This window comes from Sander vitreus, chromosome 21, assembly GCF_031162955.1.
Source record: "Sander vitreus isolate 19-12246 chromosome 21, sanVit1, whole genome shotgun sequence".
NCBI lineage: Eukaryota > Metazoa > Chordata > Actinopteri > Perciformes > Percidae > Sander > Sander vitreus.
This window is the reverse complement of record NC_135875.1, coordinates 26,921,169-26,947,096: the sequence shown is the minus strand read 5'-3', so window position 1 is coordinate 26,947,096 and position 25,928 is coordinate 26,921,169. Positions and strand designations below refer to the sequence as shown.

At 41.9% G+C, this 25,928-nt stretch overlaps 1 protein-coding gene across 4 annotated transcripts in view; it reads right to left on the bottom strand.

Moving 5' to 3' along the window:
• jmjd1cb (jumonji domain containing 1Cb) overlaps positions 1 to 25,928 on the bottom strand; it is a 140,696-nt gene that overhangs the window by 22,053 nt on the left and 92,715 nt on the right. For 2 of the 4 annotated variants that reach the window (XM_078279518.1, XM_078279521.1), the window contains 11 exons: positions 20,279 to 20,384; positions 18,946 to 19,070; positions 16,546 to 16,689; positions 14,626 to 14,667; positions 9,072 to 9,342; positions 7,786 to 8,331; positions 5,839 to 6,184; positions 3,034 to 4,036; positions 2,229 to 2,426; positions 1,648 to 1,826; positions 476 to 641 (listed from right to left, as the gene is read on the bottom strand). In XM_078279518.1, coding sequence (XP_078135644.1) covers positions 476 to 641; positions 1,648 to 1,826; positions 2,229 to 2,426; positions 3,034 to 4,036; positions 5,839 to 6,184; positions 7,786 to 8,331; positions 9,072 to 9,342; positions 14,626 to 14,667; positions 16,546 to 16,689; positions 18,946 to 19,070; positions 20,279 to 20,384 — 3,126 coding nt within the window. The remainder of the gene's footprint in view (positions 1 to 475; positions 642 to 1,647; positions 1,827 to 2,228; positions 2,427 to 3,033; positions 4,037 to 5,838; positions 6,185 to 7,785; positions 8,332 to 9,071; positions 9,343 to 14,625; positions 14,668 to 16,545; positions 16,690 to 18,945; positions 19,071 to 20,278; positions 20,385 to 25,928) is intronic. The other 2 variants (XM_078279519.1, XM_078279520.1) reach the window with 2 other exon arrangements.

Below are 25,928 nucleotides of genomic sequence, written 5' to 3'. Positions count from 1 at the left end.
TAACACTGGATGTCAACTAGTTAGTGGTGTCTATCTCCAGCTTGACAGTTGAGTTACCCAGGACAGCTGTGATTCAAAAAAAGGCTGATTAATATTTCTCAAAAGAAAAAGATCCTTTGGCAATATGAGTAATTTTAAACCATACTCCATCATACAGATAGATACAATAATTCCATAATAATAATAAAACCGTTGTAGATAGCAGCATACTGTACACACACAGTACAGTATGTATGTGAATATGCACATCTTGGTTATATATATTCAGTTCATGTAGGTGTGATTATTTGTATCCATTTTCTTAGCATAATAAGTATTTATTTGGGCTAATCTATGAAAAAGTACACTTACTCAAAAATAAGAATATAACATATACACAGCCAAACATGTTGTGTAACACTACTATTAGTCCTACTGCTACTAATAACAACCATAATGTTGCTAATAATAATAATATCTAAGTGGAGTAGTGTACCTGTGTATTTACCTGGCGAGCCTTGCAGTGGGGGTCCAGGTAGAGGCGGTGCAGGTGGTGGACGTCTTTCCCTGTGGGGGTTCGACTCCTGTCTGTCTGCTCCTGTTTCAGCTGGGCCAATGTCAACGTCCTGATCGGGTCCACGAAGCCTTTCTTATCCACATCTCTGCACACAGACAAGTCAAACATTTAACAAGTGATTACAGTTCACAAGGTTTCGCCATATATTTCGTCAAACTATACTGAGGTAACGGACCGGTTTGGGCCATCTGCAGGGTATCATGGTATTAATGGCTGTTTCGCAGATTTGAATGAACATGACATAACTAGGCTAATGAGAGACAGGAGCGATGCTGCGTGTTTGGGTATTCAGTGGTGTCTAAATAATGGCTGGTGGTTACATAAGGAGAGCAGAGGCTGCTGAATGAACAAAGAGCATTCTGTCTCAACTGCTTTAATATTGGATTAGTGCCACTTCACTTTGTCTGACTGACCTGGCATTGCCTGTCTGTGTTTCAGGGTTAACTCAGCTCTCTTACTGCTCTGTGTGGGTTCTCTGAACACATCTAGCTTTACAAAGGAAAGGGCATGCTGTTTAAATGTGCACAGCAAATCCAGAGTGCTTCTTTGAACCTTCTTTAAGACAAAAGGAAGGCCTCGTCTTCCCAATGACCCCGTGTTTTTTGCTGATACTATCCCCACATTGGAGTCTTCACTGACTAGCTTCTAATGCTGCTGGGCTGAGCATCAACTAATGCTGTGAATGTGTGGACATAGTTTTAGCTGTACACATGTTAAACCGTTCTCTTTTAAACTTCCCTTGACCTCATCAGGGAATTTACCGATTTCCCACATTCTCCCTGTCTGGAGCTGGTTTCATTCCTTTTCAATGCAAACCAGATCAGATCTTACGGAGTGAACCACTTAACAAAAGAAACCTTCCTTGTTTTAACAAATTAAAAAATCTACATGTTCTGAACAGATCATTAATGTCAGGAAGCACAGGCTTAAACTTCATCCGGCAAAAGTTGAACAATTAATTTGAATATCCTGAAACAACTAAACTAAAAACTAAAGGATTGGTCCATTAGTCGAGCTCGGTTGACTGATGGTACATTCTTAGTTGAAGCCAATCTTGGAGAACTTTACATTTTACTGGTCTTTCTACTCACTCTTTATGGGCGTTCATGCTGGACTTTGACAGCGGAGGGCTTGCGTGGGTGTGGGTGTTGATCTTGACCGGGGGACGGTGGGCGTCTGCACTGGCTGGCCGAACGGGAACGTGGCTCAGCAAACCCAGACCGTCGCCAGCACTACCTGCACCCTGGTGAAGCCACGGACTGGCTGTGTTCTGCACACACAAACACACACACACAAACACACACACACACACACACACAAATATATCATCAATAAACCAAAATGTTAAATCCACAGAAATGTTATAGTACAGGAAAATAATCTTAAATCATTGAAAGAGCATCATATTAATTTATTTTAAAAGTGAACTATTCATTTAAAGCCCAGCTACATCTGATTTGGTTTCAAGAGGCTTTTCATCATTTCTTCCCTACTTCTTCTCCCTGCCTGCCAAAATCTAATTTCTCCATCCCTCCCTCTTTCCCTCCCTAAATCCATCCTCAACTGTTCCAAGACAAACACACAGCTAACTATCAAATAAAGAGACACAGTCACCTGTGCATGCACAATTACTCCAAAACACACAAATACAAGCCAAAATCCATACACCTACCCTCCTGAGAGAGGCCTCGGAATTCACGGTGACAGGATTTTCCGGGTGGACCCACTTAGCTGTGGGGGGCAGGTTGAGCCCTGGGGGGTAGGAGGTTGGTGTTCCGTTGGGGTACTGCCAGAGGATGGGGTAAAGGCCCAGCCCTGCTGCCCCGCTGTGAGCCTGGGCTAGTAGAGGGGGTGGAGGAGGGCCCTGACCCTGAAAATCAAGACACGTTTTTTGTTTGTTTATTATCTTTTTGAGAGAATGGTGTAAATAATGTTGAGTTTCAAACAGTCATATCCTCATTGGATAAAGTGGGAGAAGAGGAAACATTCCTCTCCCCCGTCCACATCTGCCCCCCCACCTCAACCCCCAGAGCCGGATTTTACATAACAGTCTTGGCTAGTGCGGCTTAAAATGGTGTGTATATATGAATGAATGAATGGTTTATTTTCTTGTCTGGCTGCCTACACGGCCTCATCCATTATAGGAATATTCAGACCCATTTTAAATAAACACTTTTTTAGTGCTGACACAAAACAAAATAAGTACATATAGGGTACAAATATAAAATGTACAATTCAATACAAAAACCCTTTCAGACAAGAATAAAGTATGGTACAAGTAGACAATAAACAGATCAGGCAAATACTATAGGTATTCCAAATAAGTAGTAAGGGTGGAAAAACTGGAGAGGGAGCAAAAGCGAGAGGGAGAGAGAGAGAGAGAAAGACAGACAGACAGATGCCTGGACATTCATATACTGGGCAAAATGATACTCCCGCTACTGTGCATAGGTTGTATAATATTTCTAGAGTCAGACCTGTAGGAACTGCTGCTGGTGTGCGGCTGCTGTGTGAGGCAGGGCGAGGTGGCCCAACCCGCTGGGGGAGTCAAGCCGAGGGTGGCCCCCGAGGAGAGATGCTGCGGGAGGAGGCATGGCCGGGAGCACTCCAGGGGGTAAAAGATGCGGGTGTGGCAGGGCAGAGGTGTGAGGGGGGGCGAGGAGGTGGGAGGCGGCGTGGGAGTGGGATGCGGAAGTGAGACAGGGGGAGTGAGGGGAGGGGGAATGAAGGGTGTGCAGGTGGGGGTGGAGATAGGCTGCCACATGGTTGGAGGAGACGGTGGCCGAGACAGAGTTCTCTGCGTCTGAGCGGACCAGCGCCGGGTCCCTGTAAACGGTGAAGGTCTCGTTCTTATCGATGATCAGAGGACTCTTGGTGCTGCTGCTGACGCTCGCACCGACTCCCCCTGACTCCGACCGCGCCGGCACCGGCTTGAAACCAGACCGCGGAGGTTCAGCTGCTTCTACTTTAGCCGACAAACGGCCTATCGGAGGTGGGGAGGTATCAGGGTACCTCTGTATTTTATGTTTAGAGACCTCGGGGGAGGTGTTGGGTTTAGGTTTAGAGATGTCCAGCAGGCCCGGGTGGGGCTTAGCCTTGAGAAGGTCAGCTGGGTTTGTGTTGGGGTAGGGATGGCTCTGAGAGTTGTTGGGGTGCTGGGGTTTCTGTTTGAGGGAGTCAAGCTGAGCTGGGTTGGGGCTCATTCTAGATTTGGTTAAGTCAGGGGGGAGGACTGTGTTCATCTTGTGGGGGGTCGGTGGTTGCTGTGGGTGTTTTCTCGTCTCCTCGGACAGAGACGGGCTCTTAATGCCGGGGTGGATAGATGTGTAGTGCTGCTGTTGTTGTGTGTGCTGATGATGATGATGATGATGATGATGATGATGCTGCGGCTGCTGCTGTTGATGATGATGAAGATGAAGAGGAAGGACAGTTTTCTCCTTCTCCACCAGCACCACATTTTGAACCATCGATGTGACAGGCCTGGAAAAAAAGCACAGAATTCTTTTTAATTTTACATATGTACATCCAAAATAATCTACATTTTCTATTTTGAATTTAGAAAGATAGTGTCATTTAACTTGGGAAAATGAATTGTATTTATATCACTATCACTATCAAAGTGGTCCCTTATTAGCTGTGACCACATTAATGCTTGTTATTTTCCTTCTTGTGCTTCATAATTACAAGCATGCTACACGCAGAAGCAACAACCCACACGTGTGTACAATGTAAAGTTTGGTTTAAAGTTGATAAATCATCTATGTATTTTTGAATATAATGGGTGAGTCGGGAACGCCAACCTGATTTTTCTGGGGGGTTGGGACTATTCTAAATTAGTCTTAGTTAGTATTAGTTTTCAGCACTGAACATTTGACTATTTAAAAGAAATTCAGTCAAATTCAGGCTACAGAAAGAAAAGAACTGCTCTTACTATAGTGTCATCTTACTGCACACACACACACACACACACACACACACACACACACACACACACACACACAAATGAGCAAGTGGTGTATTGCATCACTACAACAGTTAAAATGAGCAACCGTGGTTCAAAAATAGGGTTGGAGCTTGAGGAGCAATCTGATTACTGACCTGCTGCATGTCTACACAGATTAACAGTAACCAGGTTGCTACAGTGCCCGCAAACTCGTTCGCTCATTACCTGTGAATCCGATTTTTCGGAGTTACATACTGCGTTTAGGACAACTGAATGGGACTGTTGCAGAGATCATATCTGAATATCCTCTAAGGATAAGGTGGTCTATCTAATAACAACACCTGCCACCCAGTCATCATATCGGGACTTTTACAAAGCAACTTCAGGCATGTTGAGGCTCCAGGAGGGGAACTCTGACTCAAAGTGGGAAAAGTGGGTCAAATATAAAAGACACCAGAAATAAGTGGTGGTTGGAATCAGATCATGATGCTGCATTACAAATAAGGGAGAAAGTTCACGTCACTTTGTTAATTTTTTAACAAAATATTTCCTTTTTTTGTCATTTTTTAAAAACGCTATTATATTATTGTTCTTTAATTTTATTTTGTCATTATACATGTTTATATATGTAAGAAATTATTATTTTACTACATACTGGCTTTTTTAAAGCTCAGTCTTATGGGTCTTCAACTTTTTTATAAATTTACAAATGTTTGTATGTGGGTTTTGTATGATTACAAAATGTTCAAGCCGCTTGTTTCGGCGGCGATTACTGTTCAATTTAATCCACAAAATATGAGCATTTGGCCGCGACGAAAATTAAGATTAGGCACCAAAAAAAACTAGTTAAGATTAGGAAAAAGATCGTGGTTTGGATTAAAACACACATTTCTTGGGTGAAACTCTTTAGTTTCCCCTGGGAAGCGAAAACTCCCTGGCTTGAAAGTCCTGTGTTTTAACGCCCACCCATCCACCCCAACATCCTCCCTACGCGGCCAGCTGCGTTCTTATAAAGCGGCCGTTAATGTGGTGCATACAGCAAAAGAAAAACATGATGGACTCTTCAGAAAAGATAACTATCTTCGCTCAATTTTCTGTGTGCGAAAGTAGCCGGATGCCACAATCTTCTGAACATAGTCACACTGAGACATCCAGAGAGAGTTGTGTGGAGCTGATAGTCTTAATTAGCTTTGTAGCAACTCATTTGGCAATGGCTTGAATGAAAAAGTTACGCACTACAGCTTTAAGTGACACCAAAAAAAAGCGTCATGAGTTGTAACGTTCAGAAGCTGACTTTAAGAAATACACTTAAACACAATTTTAAGCCTTCTGTTCTCACCTGATGACCTCAGAGGGAGCAAACTCTATCTTGTTGCCTAAGCTCCTGGCTGCTGTCATGCCACCTCCCATAATGCCCTGCTGCTGCGGCATGGGAGGCTCAATATCCGTCCTGCGGCCTCCTTCTGATGGTGAGGGAGACGGAGGGACGGGAGGCGAGGAGACTGGGGAGGGGTTGAGGGGGAGGTAAGGTGAGAGGGCCGTGGACTCGGCCTTCTGGGAGGCGAGCAGGGCTGACACTGCCTCTGAACTCTCCTGGTGCACCGTGGCCTGGGCATCATCTGTGATGTCGATCACACTGCCGCCTCCCAGGTGGGACAACAATGGCGTCTGGGATCGAGATGACGCTAAAAAAACAACATTATACTATTAGTAAAGTCACTTTATTATCTCAAATGGGAAACTTGATCTGCAGACAGGAGTGCAAGATAAAACAAAAAAAAAGTATTATTTTTGTATTATTTACAAACACCTACAAATTTAAACAAAAAGACAACAATACAAAGACTTGGAGTACAAAGATGTTTCCTGTACTTACAACAACATTTTACACAACACCATAGGAGCAAACTCTAAAACGCCACGTCGGGCAAGTAAATAACAACCCACACAGGTTTTTTCGACATTCTTTTTACACTTTTGATGTTGTCAACGTTTGACTTTTTTGACATTTTTTTAAAGACAATTTTGTTTACATATTTGATGCTTTTTAAATCTAAATGTTTTTTTAATACTTTTTTACAAAGGAGTTTTTACTCCTATTGGTCTTGAACCGGCCTGACGGGGGTGTTATGAACTCCAAGAGAAGAGGATGGTTTGTGTCTAATATAGACCGGGCCTTGCCTTGAATACTTGCTGGTCAAGGATAGCCGTCAAGGAGGACTGTGAGAAACCTATCACCATGCCAGCTACCTTTACAATATGGCTGAGGTGGTTTTTGTCCCGATGTTCAGGTTACCATACCAATAATCACGGCAAAAGTAAGAACAGATTCAATAAAGGATCTTATAAAATAAAGACATACTTTTTGTATCTACATTAAAAGTATTTAACATATTTAAAGTGCTCATATTATGCTCATTTTCAGGTTCATAATTGTATTTAGAGGTTGTACCAGAATAGGTTTATATGGTTTAATTTTCAAAAAACACCATATTTTTGTAGTACTGCACATTGCTGCAGCTCCTCTTTTCACCCTGTGTGTTGAGCTCTCTGTTTTAGCTACAGAGTGAGGCATCACACTTCTGTTCGTCGCACATGCTCAGTACCTAGGTAAGGACTACTAGCCAGTCAGAAGCAGAGTATGAGGGCGTGCCCTGACAGTACCTAGGTAAGGACTACTAGCCAGTCAGAAGCAGAGTATGAGGGCGTGCCCTGACAGTACCTAGGTAAGGACTACTAGCCAGTCAGAAGCAGAGTATGAGGGCGTGCCCTGACAGTACCTAGGTAAGGACTACTAGCCAGTCAGAAGCAGAGTATGAGGGCGTGCCATGCTAGCAGCTAGGCGAGCATTATAACGTGTGTTCCAAAGTGACCACGTTTGTCTCTGAAGTAAAGGCTGGACTACAATAGAGCTGTTTGGAGCAGTTGGTGAACAGTGTTTTCTGTTGGAGATGGTAAGTCCCTTTGGGGGGGGACTTTGGGCTTTTTCACTGCACAACAAGAAATATAACATAATAAAGGAAAGGGGAAAAGCCAAAAAGCAATATGAGCACTTTAAGAAGTACAAACGCTGCTGTCCCTTCTTACAAACTGCTTCACAATGAATGAATGATTTCCTGAAATCTATGACCATATCCTTGGTCTTTTTGGCGTTGTAATTGGAGAAAGGCCTTATCACACCAATGACCAAACTCATCTACCATCGGCCCACGGATTAGAACACTAAGCTTACTGATAATCATCATACGGGTGTATATGACAGTTGTCATTCATCAGCTGGCAGTACCTTTCACAGTGTTCTTGCTGCTCTCCATACTGCCGCCCTGGACGGTGTCGGACATCAGAGGCGTCTGTTGCCGCGGGGACTGGGTGATCTGTGTTACCGCGACCAACTCCTCCTCCTCCTTCGTTGTCATTTTGCCGGTTTCCTTAAGCACGCCTTTCTTGCTGTCCTCCGCTGCCTGAAGCTCCACCCACGGGGACAGGCGACCAATAAGAGACGAAGAATTATTCATTTTGGTGGCCTGCATCAGCGGCTTCTCCTCCTCCTCCTTTTTGGAAACACCACTTTGTTTCGCATCAGTGCTGCGAGTCTTTAGCTCATTCTCGGAGTTGGGCTCTGAGGAGGAGGAAGAAGAGGAGGAGGAGGAGGATGATGAGGATGAGGAGGAAGAGGAGCATGAGGTCCTCTTGTTGTGTGGGTTTTCTGAGTCGCTGCTCTCTGACAGGTCAGAGGTCATGTCGGTTTTCAGCCTCTTTAGACCTGCCTTCTTCTCCTCTTCCTCGCCCTTCCTGCGTTTGTTCAGCGCCTGCTTGGCCTTGGACTTGGAGTCTGAACACATGAATAGAAAAAACAAAGAAGTCAGTTTTTGAAAACTCAAACACAGGTTTGAATACACTCTGCAACCTGCTTTCCATCTTCTCTACCTCATTCTTCACTTGAATCCTGTTGTCGTGTGGCGTTTAATACTGACTAGCAGTACTACAAATTACCTCCAAAGTATAATTTTGGCCAAACACTTTTATAAGTGTTACATTTGTGTTTGAAAGAGGGAATCAGAAAACCAAAAGAACTACAATGTCAGTCCAAAACCCAAAGATATTCAGTTTAACATAAGAGATAAGATATAAGAGATAAGATAGAAAATGTTCTTGCATCGTCTGCTCCATCAATCAACAGATAACAAAAAAAAACATCTGTATGGTCACCCAACAAACATCTGACATATCTTTCTGTCAGTATCAGTAAAACAAACGCCAATTACTGTCAATAATCATTTTCAGATTTTGTAAGAGCGTTCACTGTAACAATGCTGGTGGCATTACAAAGACACATTAGAAATAACTACTAAAAAAGAAAAAACACAGTTTGATGCTTCTATTCCTATTGAACTTTTCATGAAGTATGAAGTTTTAATGTAGTGGGTTTTGTGTTATTTTTTGAGGAACCACAATGATGCCAATATTGTAAATATGTTATGGAAAAAGAAGACTTGCAGCATCACTAAAATAGCAGTGCTGCCTTACACGTCTATATACAGTATTCAATCTTTTGATGGTGACTGTCCTCACCTCTCCCTGTGCTCTCTTCTCTCCTGTCCTTGTCCTCCTCTGGAACGCTGCTGTCGGATCCTTTCCTCCTGGAGGAGCGAGAGTTGCGCTGCTCTCTCTGCTCCCTCCCACTGCCGCTGGGCGAGTGGTGCGATTGGCTGGCTGGTTGCTGGCTTTGCTGTGATTGGCTCTGCTGTTGAGAGGCCAGCGTTCCCTGGGAACCTTTTGGGTTGGGGCCTGATGAGGTCATAATGGGGCGGGGGCTGTTGGCTTGGGCTCTTGTGTAATGACTCTGTAAGATTTTTGAAAAGTCATATGTTAGCTCATGTAAAGAGACATACAGACGTGGGAATCACAAACATTACCATGAATGTATACGCTCAGTTACCACTTTAATTAATACACCTCTACAATTGAATGCAATCATATATGACAACACTGCAATATATCCTGCTGAAGCTTACATTTAAATTTTTTAATTAATTAAATTTAATTTTTTTAAACGATTCATTTTGGGGCTTTTATTGCCTTTATTTGATAGGACAGATTAAGACAGGAAAGTGGGTGAGAGAGAGAGAGGGGGATGGACCACGGGTTGGAATTGAACCGGAAGCCGCTGCAGTAAGGACAGCTCCTTGATACATGGGGTGGACACTCTACCAGGTGAGCCACCAGGGCGCCCCCAGTTATAGTAGTTTTTAATTGGATTTAAACTATACGCAGTTGTCAGTCTATATGGTCCACCAAGTTAAAAACAAATGCAATCTAATTGCTCTGCAGTAAACCCTACGTAGATTAGAATGTTCTGGTTTAGAGAAGTGATTATTCTGGAGCATGTAGTTTTGGCTGCTGCTGATGTTATTGTGGTCCTGCAGTGATGTCACCATTTAGCGCAGAGTGCCATATTCATAGGCAGAAGCAAGTCAATACGTTAGTAAATAGTTTCAGTTTCCACCTGCCTCGTCTTAACTCTAAAGAGCCAGGTAGATACACTACGTGTATATGATGCCTCAGTTGTTTATATGCCTAAAACAGCAGCATATTGTCACACAACCTCAGACAATGCCCCTGGCAACAAGTGGATCTACCAACAGGGTACACCATCACCCTACACTGCTGAGGGAAGGAAAAAAGACATTTAAACTAAATCATAAATACAACGAGTGGTTGCATACATGTCCACCTCTCGTTCATATCATTAGGAGTTCAGGTTCATGCCACATTCCAACATTGGGTTTGCTACTCCTTTTATCCATGCAGCTTTACACATTAGTCACCAATGCTGAGAAGTGTTTCTAATATTTTGTATCACTTCGATTTCAATGATGTTAGACTAAAAAAGAAACACTTCTCAGTAAAACCAAATACATTTGAAGCACAAACTACAGCCTCCAAAAATGACCACACAATTTTATCAACACCTCTAAAATAAAGTGGAAAAAATTAACTAATAGATATTACCATGAAACTTCCCCAGTTGATTACTTTACATTAAGACAAATATCTTTTGTATTACAAGTTTTCTGGAATTTTATGTTTAAATATGGAAATTAAGCATGATCTTGTTAAATATGTGCTAATTTGCATTCATTTCCAGAGCAGAAAACTGAACATTGGATAAAGCCAGGTTCTAAAGTCTTTTTATTTTGTTGCCATATTAGAGTCAAAGGGTTTTACAGAGGGGATTTTGGATATCTCCTTTTATCACTGCATAAATCAGAATATGGTGTCATCAGCCATGAAAAATCCATTTTCACCACGTTTTCAGGTATAAAGAGTTACATAAATTAGGGTATGAATGATATCTGACAAACTCCTCTGTGAAAATCTTCGGAATATAGATAGGACTGTATCTGGAAAGTTTGGTGTATGTAAGTGCTACTGAAGTGGAGATTTCTGGCTCAGAGTCAGAGAAAAACCCATTTTGAGAAAATGGCCTTTAAAGATATGGATTATAAAATATCAGACATTTTGCAAGACATTACAGGTGATAGGGTAATTTTTTTTAACTTTCCCAGTTAATTACTTACATTAAGACATCTATTTTTGTATTAAAAGTTTTCTGAAATGTTTTGTTAAAATCTGCAAATGAGGCATTATCTAATGCTAACTTTTGCTGAATTTAGGAGAAATCCACAGGTGCAAATACACAAAGTGTAATAAAATAAACACCTAAATGTGTATTTTGGATGTTTTTTCCCCAATAGTCTGAAAGAAGATGCGCTATGGAAGTAAAATAGCCCAAAAACTCAAAATTGAAAAATGATGGTTTTGCCTGGGGTGTCTCCCCTCAAACAAAAAGTGAACATTAGAACCTTCATGAAGGGAAGATGTATTACGGGACTGTTGGATTAGACTGCATTAGTTTAAGATAGATGTTCCTAATAATCTGGTTAATAAGTGTATATGAGGAAGTGTCTCTAGTATTCCATCCCCCTGTATATAAATGGGAATACATGTATATACACGACATTAGAGAGACATTTCAATATAATGTAGTCCACTACACAGTAACTTACATACAATTTTCTTTTCTTTTTACTTTCTAAGGCCATACAATTAAGTAAGTTGGACTTTTGACATTTGACTAAACAGTAATGTATGTGAAACCAAAGAAAAGTATTGTCTTTATAAGTCTTTATATCAACCTTTCGCAACACAGTTGTCATGCTAATAGTGAGATGATTGTAGGGGACTAACTTTGCTAAACATCCAATCAGTATGTTTTAAGAAATAGCAAGCTCCATGCAAATGTGTTCTACTGCTCTACTGCTCTCTGTTGATTTGTGGGTTGGAGCTGAGTGAGGTACGGTAAGTGGATGGGTTATAGTAGGAGCTGTGGAAGTGCGGAATCTCTCTAGCTGTGAAATAAACATGGTTTTCTTTCTTTATTTTTTTAAGGAAAGTATTGACTCTTCTTGCTACATTTGTACTACACACGAAGGCGGCCATTTGTAATTTGTCAGAAACACCAACAAATTGGAATTTATATAATTACTTCTGTTTACAGGCAAAGTAGGGTTTGTAGGCCTCTGATATTGCATTCATGCATTCCATGTAATCCAGATAGGTCAACTATAAATCTTCACCACCAGTAGGTGTTAGAAGTTCAGTTGTTCTTATGTTGGTGTCAGTATTAAGGTGTCAGTAATGCTTGATGCTTTACAAGTTTTTCCTGTCTCTGACTAGATGTAGAGGACAGCGTCTGCAGAGTTATTATGGAGTCTTGTCAGCCCGTTGCTGATAGAAGGTCGATCTGTCACTCCGTTTAATTGCTGTTCTGTGTTCCTGACTGTCTGGGACATGGCGCCCATTTTTAAACATGCTGAAAATATTTGTAAGCCACCTTGTAGGGCGAACTATTAAATGAGACAAACTGACTTTTGCTAATGCCCAGATGGAAATTACTGTGTGGTAAATGATGCCTAGTGTTAAAGGGTAACTTTGTTTTATTTCAACATAGACCCTATTTCCCTATGTTTTTGTGCGTAAGTGACTCATGGGAATAACAACCTTTGATATTAGTCCAGTATTAAGCGAGAACGCTGTGATCAGCAGCCACGAACCAGGCTGCAATGTAATCCTACAGGGCAAAGCATCGTCAATTTTGTCCACTAAAAGTGCAGTTTTTGCCACTGACTCAGGTTGTTATTATATTATAAGGATTCCTACAGAGATAAACCTTTGAAAAAGTAAAATCCTCTTTGTTTAACCAGAAAAAGCTCCAAGATAGCCAACGCTAAACCCACCAGACTCCATTTCAAAAAACAATACTGTATGTAAATGTAAATCGGTAAACTATGTGTTGATTTCAACCAAAATAGAGTTGTGATTGTTGGAAAAGTGCAAAGACGAACCAAAACAGCTGTTTTGTCAACTTCGAATGTAGGCTAAAAAAAGGTATTTCCACCGTAAATTGGTGCATAAAACTGTATCCGAATATAGGAAATGAAGTCGTTGATGCTCAAAACTTCCGTGGGGGAGGACACCCAGACCCCCGATTATGATATGCCCCACTGAAGTTACCCTTTAAATATGGACGGTTGGGTACAGTGAGATTAGTTCCTGATCAGCCCAGTCAAATCCTAGTAAATCCCTAGACAGGCTCCAGTATGTCCAAAACTCTGCCGCCAGGGTCCTCACTCACACCAAGACCTGGCAGCACATCACCCAAACCCTCATCCACCTTCACTGGCTCCCAATTAAGTACTACATCAAATATAAATTCCTCCATCCCACCTGCAAATCACACCGTGCCTGATCTTGCATTGGAATACTGAAGCAGATGGATAAGGCTATGGTGGTGGTAGCTACAACCCACAACAATAAACTGCAACATCAACATACTGTACAGCAACTATCAAACAGCAGAGAAGTCACTGTTTCTCAGAATAAAGCAAAACCATTGCTGCACTGACCCCTATGGATTGATTCACTTTTGTCCGGTGTGGTCTGTGTACTTGTAGTCTCGCATTGCCAGACCCTCCTCCACAGCACTGTGGAGGAGGGTCTGGCTCGTCCACACAGCATTCCAGGATGGGAGAAAAACGTGCTCTGGTTTACTGGCATTTCTTTAAACCAATCGCAATCATCTTGGGCGGCGCTGAACACCAGATGGAGCAACAGCGCCTCTGCAAAATAGTCTCAGGAAGGAACTTGTTTTGGTGGAACATGTGTACCTTCAAAAGTAGTTTTAGTCGTGCAACAGAAAACTCAGATTGGACAGATAGTCTAGCTGGCTGTCTGGATTTACCCTGCAGAGATCTGAGGAGCAGTTAACCATAGTCCTCAGAAATCCACCAGAGGTTAGAACGCCAACACAAAGGAAGAGGAAAGTGGCAGAAATCCAGCCGAAATGAAGGACATCCGGCAAAATTTCTGGCGGCACCGGAGCAATCCCGTTAATGAAACGTCATTGATATAGACTAGTGTACTTACTACAAACTGTGAAATGCTGTGCTGCAGAGTGTGTGGCAGAGACAAGCAACCACTAGATGGTAGTGCAGGCAGGATGTTTGGCCTACTCTTTAGCTTGCACTTTGACATTTCTCATCTCCAGGATGCTGCAAATATACTGAAGACACAGAGTGCTTTACTATTAGCCTGTTATGGAACCTCACAGTTAAACAGATTACCATGACAAAGTCAATTTAAGTCTTTTTTTTAATCTATGTCATTCATTCATTCCAGAGATATACCACAGTAGCAATGGAGGAAAATATTGATTCTAGATTCCAGCAGCACCTGCTTTCTGAGATCATTTGGGATTATTTTCTCACTCTGGGTGCATTAATCACTTAATCTCTCCTCTGTGGAGATTTCACACCAATAACCTGGAAGAGACGGGACCAGTCTGCACCTCTGTTATTGAGGATGTGACACATCAGCCTAATAACTTCCCCCAAAGCTGATTGATTCATGGAATACTAACAGTTTTTTTCCACCAGACACTATTCATTCAGAAACTTTTCCTTTCAATCAAACACAGATCATGTCTGTCAGCTGTGTTCATTTGTAGTGTATTGTGTGAAAGTGTGGCTCTGGAGGGTTGTGGGGGGGGGGGAGGGTTGGGTACCTGAGTGTTGCCAGTGGTCCCGCCGGGTCTCCCTCCCGCCATCTTTAATGGGTCAACGACAATAAGAAAACAAAAGAATAATAACAAAATGAAATGAATATAAAGAAAATGTGGGACAAGGAGATATTTTGTTAATGACTGCGGGACCAGAAATGACTGGCGGAGTGTTCAACAGACAATTGACCACCAATGAGCTCCTTTCATATATGCCTCATACATTTTTGCCCAAACACTAAATTCTAAATATTGTTCTGCTGACATCACTGTCGCTAGGGCTGGGTTCCCAAACTTCGATACCTTTAAGGCACCAGCCAAATTTCCTCCATAGTATCGAGTATCGAAAAAATGCCTCCTCATTCAATACCCAATTTCAATACCAAAGCGGTAAATTTCATCAGCGTCAGTGAGCCAATAAGCACGCAGCATGCTTCAAAGATCTAATAATGCTGCTGATTGGCTGTCTAACGTTACAACGTGTTGTATTTTGAGGCCTGACTGACCTGGAAAAAAAAAAAGATTTGTACCGTAATGTTGTCATTTTTTCTTGTTAAAATGGATTTCACAAAATTGGTATTGAAGAAAGTATCGTATCGAACCGGTATCGAAGTCACGGTATCTTTATTGCTACTGGTATCGAAAATGTTTGGACGATACCCAGCCCTAACTGTCACATGAAATAAGCTGATTGGTAACCAGTGCAACAGTGTGCTGTATGTTTGTGTGTGTTCAGTTGTAATGTAAAGCTAAACAAAAAGCACATATTTATAGAACTTATTTTACTTTAAAGCTATCTTAATTAGGAAAGAAAAGGAAATGAGACAGCAGGCATGGGTCAAACAGTTATGAGAAAAAGAGTTGATATTTAACCAGAGTTATTGCCCAATTCAGGAAACCAAAAATGGGATGTTCCTGGTTTGAAACTTAGCATAATAAAAGATTTGGAGAGAATTTGGGAAGCTGTGTATTGACCAATGTCTCTGAAACAAACAGATAAGCAGATGCAATGTCGACGATGCTGAGAGTGAATGGTTGGCAAATCAAAACGAGCAGTATTCTACGCACAACGACAGAAACACGACAATGGCCACCTATTAGCTGCATTGAGGTAGAGCATACATGAAGCGGCTTTGACATCGTGATGCTCAATCAATGAATCGAGAAAATAATCTGCAGATTAATCAATAATGAAAAAGTATTGCCCTAAATACATGTGATCTATTTGAAATCTATAACACAACGTGAAAAATGTGAAACCTGGAGTGTTGGTCTTTTTTTTTTTTTTTTAAAAGAACTGTTAATGTGTTTATGTTGCCATTGTCCTCTTATTCCAACATTCCTGTAAAAGGACCACCGCCCACACAACACTGTAAAGCACTTTGATGCAGAAAGGTATCGACTGGATTTTCAGTCATCATATACCTTCATTCACATTTTTCATTCTTGCTGTATATGTAGCCTGGTTTTTTCATTGTTTTTTTTGGTCTGATGGTGCTTTGATGACATCAGCTGCATGAATTGTTGATGGCAGATGGAATTCTGGTTGATCTGAGGCATAATTTGGCCATTTGGGCAGCATTGTTTTCCTTAAACTTACTACGACCCAGAAAGGTATCGTATCATGCAAGCTCCTACTGTTGACTGTACTTGAAGCTGCAGTACATGCAGTTTCATAATGTACTCAAGGTGGCCATTCTGTGTGGAACCTTTCAGTTTGCTTCATTTCTGCTTTGTACTTTGATGCATTTTTTATCTTTACCACAGCTTAAAGACAGCTAAATATGTGTATTGTAAAGTGCATTTTTGAATGTGTTTATCCTATTAGTCAGCTGTTAGGAAGCTCTTACTAGTTGTGCTCTTCTGTTGTGCATGTGTGTGTGTGTGTGTGTGTGTGTGTGTGTGTGTGTGTGTGTGTGCACTCACGTGGGCAGTGTTGTTGTTCTGGCTGGATCGTGACCTTCTTCTGGAAGTGATGCCAATGTTTTCTCCTTTCAGCAGGGAGTGAACCACATCATCCAGAAAGGTCATCTGGATCATAGATGGATCCACGTTCTGAGGCTCTAGCACCTGAACACAAACCACACTCACTTTACACTGTCCACATGTCAACTGAGTCTTTTAGACCCTAATCACCTCCGGGTTTTAAAGGTACTGCGTTTCACTTTCAATGTGGTCATTTCGTCAAAAGCTCCTTTCACATTGCCTGTTCAAGATGGAACTGTTGTGCCTTTCATCAGACAAAAAGAGCTTGAGCGACAATGTTAAGATATGCTCAAAAATCACTGGTACCCAGTTAAAAGATCTCTGTTCTCTCTGGAAAACACGAGTTGTCCAGAAAGTAGACAGAATATTGTGCCAACCAAGTCATGTACTTAGTAATGGACTGGTTATCATGCAGTCAGGTCGGCGGTACTATGTGCCGATACGAAAAACTAACCGCTATGCCAACTCATTCATTCCCTCTGCTATAAGACTGCTAAATGAACATCATACAAGACTGTTAAATGAATACACATAATTACAACCAAACTGGTTCTTGCACCCTGCTGCTCTGTTCCGTCACTGGCGGGTGAATGTGTGTGTGTGTGTGTGTGTGTGTGTGTGTGTGTGTGTGTGTGTGTGTGTGTGTGTGTGTGTGTAATGATTGGGTCATGTGTGTAAATGTGTGGATGTTATGGGAGAGAGAGGAATACAGGGTGATGTTTGACTACTGCAGTACTTATTTATTTTATAATTTTTTTTAACATTATATACATTGTATGCTAATGCACTTTTTAACTTTAACTCTTAATGGATGGGTTGGCTGTAAAACTGAATTGCCTCTTGGGGACTAATAAAGTTATCTGAATCTAATCCGCCTCGCCATCTGTGTGACAAAGACAGAATGGGGGGATGGAGTTGTTGCGCCTTTATGCCGGCAGTGGAGGTAGCGAGAAAGCCGTAGCAGAGCTTAACTGACGTCTATGTCAAAGGGACAGTTGGCATGGCGGGAGTACATGCAGTACGATGTCGACCCACAGGCAGGGTCAAAAGCAGCGCTCCGAGTAGCCAGTCATTAATAACCTTCTCTTGCACTTGCTCTCTCCCTCTCTGAAACACACAGAGCCCAGCTGCCGTCTTTGTTCTTCTCTCTACTGACAATTACTACTAGTAGCTACTGTAATGCATAAAGCTAGGTGTTTGTGTGTCAGGATTAGGGTTGCAAAGGGGCGGAAATGTTCCGGAAACTTTCCATGGAAAGTTTAGCTAGGGAATTTTGGAAACATTCCAATTTGGAAACTTTCATGGGAATAAACGGGAATTAATGGGAATAAACTGGATATTTTTAATCATGCTTTCCGTGGAAAGTTTAGCTGGGGAATTTTGGAAACATTCCAATTTGAAAACTTTCATGGGAATTCATGGAAATTATGGGAATTTTGATGGGATGTAGTCTTTGGGCTCAAATCAGCTTCAATCTGCTGTAGAATGTTGGATTCTAGAAATGATCTGTGCAGTGGGTGTGGCCTCAATAGCCCTGCAGTAGGCTAAGTAGTAGCCCAAACCACTGACCTTTAGCTTAACATATGATGGTATTTAGCATGCTGCCTTTGATTTACTATGGTTATGGTTATATGCATGCTAAGCTAACCATCAGCGCTGTCTATTATTTCCAGCCTAAGCCAACAGTCATGGATGTGGATGTAATGTTGATGTTACTTTCAGAAGGTTACTCTTCGTGTTCATAGGCTAACAGTAGGAAAGAGTGCAAGATTCATGTCAACTGTAAACCATCTAAATCTTTTAAGCAAAAACCCAGACAGTAAGCACAAGTGGGTGAGTGTAGCTGCTGAATGATCATGGTAGCTGCAATAATGTGGCTCTGTTCAAACAGCCAGAGTTGGGGAATGACAAGTGGATCCTAAAGAGAGTCAGTCTACAGTCTGATAACCACGGTGGCTGTACTCAAAGATGTCAACAGCTGTAGCTTCAGAATGCTTAGAGGAAATGACAAAAAAAAAGACTAAAATGTTTTTGTTGACTAAAACTAGACTAATTGTTGACTAAAACTAATAAACAAAAATCAAATGACTAATTTGTGACTATACAGAACATACCTTTTGTAAAAACTTAAATCCAGATCAGGTGTCAAAATTAACGCAGGTGTTGAGTGTTTTTTTGCAGTTTGAGTGTAAAACCATAAACCATAAAACCATCAGCCAAACTCTACTTCAGTAGCCAAGTACTCATTAATTCCTCTATTTGTATCAATCTTGTCATTCCCCTTTGTGCATTATACTACTGTAAACATAAGGAACTTTGAGTGTGTGTGCGTGCCCGTACCTGGTCATTCATAACGACCATGTTTCGACTGAAGAGGTCGTGGTGTGTAATGATGCCAGTGAACCACTGGGTGGCCGAGTCTTGTCTGTACACACGCACGCGGTAGCCATTCAATGAATAGGGACCTGGAAGCAACAGGAAAAAGGTTCCATCAGGGTGTTCTCGTCCCATTGCTGGAAGCATACAACTTTACTACAGGCTCCTCATGTTGTAAGACACACTACTTGAAGTGCTCATATAATGCTTTTTGGATTTTTCCCTTTCCTTTATTGTGTTATATATCTTTTTGTGCATGTTATAGGTTTACAAAGTGAAAAAGCCCAAAGTCCCCCCCAAAGGGACTTACCATCTCCAACACAAAACACTGTTCACAAACTGCTCTAAACAGCTCTATTGTAGTCCAGCCTTTACTTCAGAGACAAACGTGGTCACTTTGGAACACATGTTATAATGCTCACCTAGCTGCTAGCATGGCACGCCCTCATACTCTGCTTCTGACTGGCTAGTAGTCCTTACCTAGGTACTGTCAGGGCACGCCCTCATACTCTGCTTCTGACTGGTTAGTAGTCCTTACCTAGGTACTGTCAGGGCACGCCCTCATACTCTGCTTCTGACTGGCTAGTAGTCCTTACCTAGCTACTGTCAGGGCACGCCCTCATACTCTGCTTCTGACTGGTTAGTAGTCCTTACCTAGGTACTGTCAGGGCACGCCCTCATACTCTGCTTCTGACTGGTTAGTAGTCCTTACCTAGGTACTGTCAGGGCACGCCCTCATACTCTGCTTCTGATTGGCTAGTAGTCATTACCTAGGTACTTTCAGGGCACGCCCTCATACTCTGCTTCTGACTGGCTAGTAGTCCTTACCTAGGTACTGTCAGGGCACGCCCTCATACTCTGCTTCTGACTGGCTAGTAGTCCTTGCCTAGGTACTGTCAGGGCACTCCTTCATACTCTGCTTCTGACTGGCTAGTAGTCCTTACCTAGGTACTGAGCATGTGCGACTCCCAACAAAGATGGAACAGCAGTGAGATGTCTCACTCTGTAGCTAAAACAGAGAGCTCAACACACAGGGTGAAAAGAGGGGCTGCAGCAATGTGCAGTACAACAAAAATATGGTGTTTTTTGAAAATTAAACCATATAAACCTATTCTGGTACAACCTCTAAATACAATTATGAACCTGAAAATGAGCATAATATGAGCACTTTAAGGTAACGAGATGACTGAGCAGACATCACTAAACAATTCTTTACTTTTTACACTTTATACATTGTAACATTGATATGTACAGAGTGTAATACTTGGCAATATAAAGAGCATGATGAAAAGCTTACCTTGCATAAAAATTTCCTGCACCTTCTGGTCTTTGAGCCAGCCCCTCACTTCTTCATGGAGCTGATGGTTGTCTCTTAACACTGGGTTCTGACTGTCCACCTCATCCTGAAAGAAAGAAAGAGGTGTTAGTCAGGCTCATCCTGCTCATCATTTCCGTACGTGTTTTAACATAAGTGCACTGATTCGCTAGTCAAGGGCTAGCACTCCACCAATCAGATTGGTCATTGAGTCCGACAGCCCACTGGCAGATTCAACAAATGAAGGCCCAAGTAAAGGACGACGGCTCCTCCGACTGATGATGGCACGGAACACCCAAACAAACTCGGGTCACCGACCTCGCCAGACTGTCCGACGGCCGATTATCGGGTTGGTGTGTCAGAGCCTTTACAGGACTGCACTCTCCACACACAGCGACGCAGATTAAAGCTGCCCAGTGCAACCACAATCATATCTGCTGGTCACTGAGAGTGGTTGTGGGGTCCAGGGCCATGCTTGGTGGTGGTGGTAATGAGGGTGGGGCCAGCCCTATGTTTTCACTTTCCCCACCCAGATTTATCCTACGGGGATTGAACCACCGACCGGTCTTCAGGCCACCATCGCCCCAAGGCAAACTGTAATTTGGCTGTGATTGGCTAAACTAAAAACATTGTTGGGATTTAAAAAAACCACTAACAGTAGGACTGAACGATTAATAGTTTTCAAATCGAAATCGCGATTTGAAAGAATGCGATTAGCTCATCGTGGAGATTAATCAAATGTGAATTATTTAGTTGAATGTTTAGTGAAACATTTGGTTCAACATTTTGTATTCTTCTTTTCATTATAATTTTTATAAGATAAATGCTGGAATAATGTTACATATCACAGATTGTGTAAAGAAATGTCCTATTTTCAGTGGGGTTTTATTTATTTTATTTTTTTACTTTATTTAACATGATTGCAGAAGGTGCAATATGTAGCAAAAAAAATAATCATAAGCAAATCAAATCGTAATCGCAATATCTGGCAGAAAAATCGCAATTAGATTTTTTCCCCCCCAGATCGTGCAGCTCTAACAGTCAAAATATCTAAACAACCGTAATACTATAGATCAGCTAACATCAAATACAATACTATTATGAGCTATTATTATAAGGTACTTAAAGACCAAGTTTTAGGAAGAAGTAACTATTCCGATAGAAGAATCAGCCATTCACCCTGCTGTGCTGCTTGCCATACTGAGTAACAATGTTGGTGAAGAGCAGCAGCAGGGTTTCTGTTGTACTGCTAGCAATCAATAGTGAAATGCACACAAAACAAACAAATACTCTGATTCCAAACCCTAAAATCTAATTCTGACTCCTGTTGGCCAATTAATTCTATACATGTGGAATGGTTGTAAATACATAAAAGAACAGAAGTGCCGTTATATGAATAAACACAGCAGAGCTGAAATTCACTTTGGAATGAAAAAACAGCATTAAGTCACACACACACACACACACACACACACACACACACACACACACACACAACAATGCACAACAGCAAAGAGGGGAGCCACCAGCCTTGAAAAGAATGGATGAAAACGAAAAGAAATGCTTGGCTTTCCGTTAGTGTGTTTGTTTCACACACTAGGTCACAGAGTGAGAGGGGTGCAGAGGATGAAGCAACCATATCCACAACGCTGACTACACAACGCTGACAGATGACAGAGTGAGGAAGAAGAAACCAAACCACAGTCACCACACTGGTAGCACACTCCGCTTTACTGCTGTGTGTGTGTGTGTGTGTGTGTGTGTGTGTGTGTGTGTGTGTGTGTGTGTGTGTGTGTGTGTGTGTGTACAAGGTTCATTTGGTAAAAGGTTGGCAAAGGTTTTTTGGGGAAAATCTTCAAGGTGATGCATCAAATGTAAATCATGGATGTACAAATAATACAGTACTTGTATTCATATTTCAAAAATAATGTATACATTTGCATAGCAGGACATTTTCCCCTGCTGCCATAAGTCTGTCTGCATTCTAATGAATGGCTGATACAGAAGATATCTAATATTCTATAGACAACCACCAAAATCTATTCATATGAGTTAAAGAGATGTTAGTATTGTGGATAGCCATTAGTCTATACTATATCTATATTAGTCTTTCTGTAAGAGTTTGGAATTCAGGGTAATTTTGATCTTCAAATTTTGGAAATCACATCATGTCGTCTCTGGGCAACCAGGTCCGGCTGTGTCTGCCCTTTTATATTGGCTGACTGCTAAGCAATGTATTTTTCTTTTTCTTAGTTATAATATGGTTAGGTCAAATCTTCTGAGTCATAGCGTAACTACTCTGAGGCTTGGTGTGGGGGGGTTATGTCAGAAGGTGAAAGGTCAGCCAGCCTCTGGACTAGTTGGCTGAGATGACTCATCTTTATGTTCAGGTCTTGGCACGCAAAGCACTTGGTACATGGTAATAGGCAGGGTCACTCTTTTTAATATGGCTCCAGAAATGTTTTGAATATTAAAAAGTAAATGATCTCTCTCTCTCTCTCTCTGTCTCTCTCTCTCTCTCTCTCTCTCTCTCTCTCTCTGTCTCTCTCTCCATCTCTCTCTCCGTCTCTCTCTCTTCCTGCTGCAGTGTTCTAGTTTCCCAGCCTTGTTCAGCTCTAAATTAAACCGGCATACACACTAAAAATACCACACTGGAATGCAGTGCTACAGAGGTCAGCATGAACATCTCTCGTATATTCTTACAATTTGTCGCTCTGACGCTTATTTGTACCACTGCTATACAAAATAACGCACAACTAAAACGCTCAATCAATCCAGTAGATTCTACACACAATAGCAATCATTGAATGGATGTGTAAACAGTATGATCTTTGTTTGTTTTTTACCACAAAAGATTCGACAAAGGGTACTTTTTACACTTAAGTGAATCCGGCACCCTTGCCTTGTCAGTACATGATAACAAAATACACTCAGTATTACAAAGCAATTTAAAGCAAGGTCATCCTGCTGTCAATCATCTACTGTTTGTACTGTATTATATGCAATGGACTTAGAACACACTTAACTAGTGTGTGAAGCGATATAACCAGCTTTGTTTATAACGTGTCCACCTAATATTTTCCATTTCATTTTTCTACCACTTCTTACACCTTAATCTGAAAAAATACTACTAACACTGGAGCTGAAGGACCAGCTAACAGTGATGTGAGCCTCATAAAGCCCTCACTTTCAATGCTGTAACTATGTTTAGCTTTACTCGGACAGAAAATAACACCCATGTATGTGCCCGTGCCCGAGTCTATTTTCTACTGACACCACTGCAATCTATTCTGGCTCACTGTTGGCCTGTTTAGACAAGATACACACAGAGACTGTGTTACCAAGGCAACACGGTCACCTCGACCACTGATTGGTCTGGAGCGAAATGGAATATGAGCACAGAATAAAGGGCATGAAAAAAAGGTTCACTATAAAGCTAAAGCATGTGATCAGGATATGCAGAGTTAGGGGTGGGCTATCACAGTACAGCATGTCATTTTATATACAACACTGATTTACATCCTGCAATATTAAATCAGAATCAGAAAGAGATTTATTGCCAGGTACTTACTATGAATTTGGCTTGGTTGAAGGTGCATACATAAAAACAATAATATAAAATAAACAAACAATAAATAAATTCAGAAACAAATCACTGTTGCAGTCTCAACGGCCGCAAACGGAGACCTTTGGCTACACCAACACTGACGCCGATATTCCGCCTCCTGATTGGGTCATGACGTCACGTTCTCTGAGACTAAGCTGCTATTGTTACCATGGCAACTACCAGCAACGGGCGGACTACACACGCTGCCTCCTGTTTACCCCGACTTGCGCACGCCCAGTTTACAAGAATGTTCATGAGATATTTTGGTTTGAGCGTGTTAGTTTAAACTGTCAACTGATTCTCATTTGAAATGATACTGATTGGTGTTTATCTCTCCCTGAAACCCATCTTTAGTCAAATCTAAATAGTACAGACATCTGCTTTAATGGAGCACACAGACCACAAGCAGCCACGAGTTCCATTGGTCCTTTGGACAAGTTATGGAATTTATGTTGATAATCTACCACTAACAGATGTCATTTCACTGGGCCAAATCAATGGCCGCCTACTCAAATGAGAGGCCTATTGTTGGTAGTTAGTGATCTGGCAACCACATGTAAGGCAATCCTTCTATATCTAGCAACAGTGTGACCTGAAACCACAGGTGTCTCTGTGAGCGTGTGTCTGGGTGTTTCTCTGTGTAAGCACATGAGATGTTGTCAAAGTAACGTGACACTGGGGGGAAGTATGCGACAGCAGGGAGGAGGGGGCAGGGTAAGGAAAGAGAGAGAGAGAGAGAGAGAGAGAGAGAGAGCGAGCGAGTGAGTGAGTGAGTGAGTGTGTGTGTGTGTGTGTGTGTGTGTGTGTGTGTGTGTGTGAGAGAGAGAAAGAGAGTATGAGAGTAACAGCAGCACAATACATTGGAAAAGACACTGCTCTGTGTGTAGTTTGGTCAAACTGATTCAGCACTAACAGTTTTATTCTCCACCGCCTGTCCTTCAGCCTTAACACACACCATAACTTGCGAGACTAGCGAGACACACACACACACACACACACACACACACACACACACACACACACACACACACACACACACACACACACACACACACACACACACACAAGCAGCAGGCTGGGTTGGCCCACTAAACAGTGACTTCATTGTACAGTTTATGCCAAACAGATTGTAGCCCCCTCCCTCTCCCTCCCTCCTCTTCCTCCCTCCGGTCTTCCTATCCAACTGGAAAAACAGAGAGGGGAGTGGCCACAGCTTCATTGCTCTGAGTGAGTGTGAGAGAGAGAGTCAAACTGTTTTTACTGCTCAGTGGGGTTCAAAGGTCTCCAGAAGAATAGGCAGCTCTGTGCGGGCGTGTGTGTGTGTGTGTGTGTTCATCTCTGAAGTTGTTGCCAGGAGAGTGAGGCTACCACTTTCCCTCACCTCAGATGGTTGCAGTTACTGCTGATGTGGGGGACTGGGAAAGTGTGGGAGTGTAAGTGTGTGTGTTCTGGTTGTGCGGCAACAAATTGTGATTGGGCAGTGTGTTTCTCAGTATGAAAATGAGCTATACTAACAAAAAACAATGCATTACAATTCCATCACAATACATATACGGGATCAGTTTATACTTTAATAAAAGGTTTGAATATACTGTATGTAGAACTGACAAGGGCGATCTGACTCTGACTGAATAACTTGTGCTCTTAATCTACCCATGATGTTCTTTGGAATACAAATACTGACACGCATCGTCAGCTGACCTGGTCTGGAGTTGAATCGGGCGAGAGGTTTCATGGCTTCTGAACATGACTGCAAACTATGAGTTGAACATCTCTGCCGTGTTTGCAAAGATGACTTCATTTATAGCTCTGCATTAAAGGGGTTACATGCATAGCTACGCAGTAATTGATGTGCGCCTTCTAAGAAGTGCAACTACACATCAGGGTTACAGTTGCTACGGAGATACCAAGTGGCAACAACAAGAACTGTGATCGACCATTTTTGTCTTCTTCTACAAGTTTCTGGTGCGGGTGGAGATTGTAGATAGCTAGGACAAAGTGAAGTAAGCTGAAAGAAAGACTAAT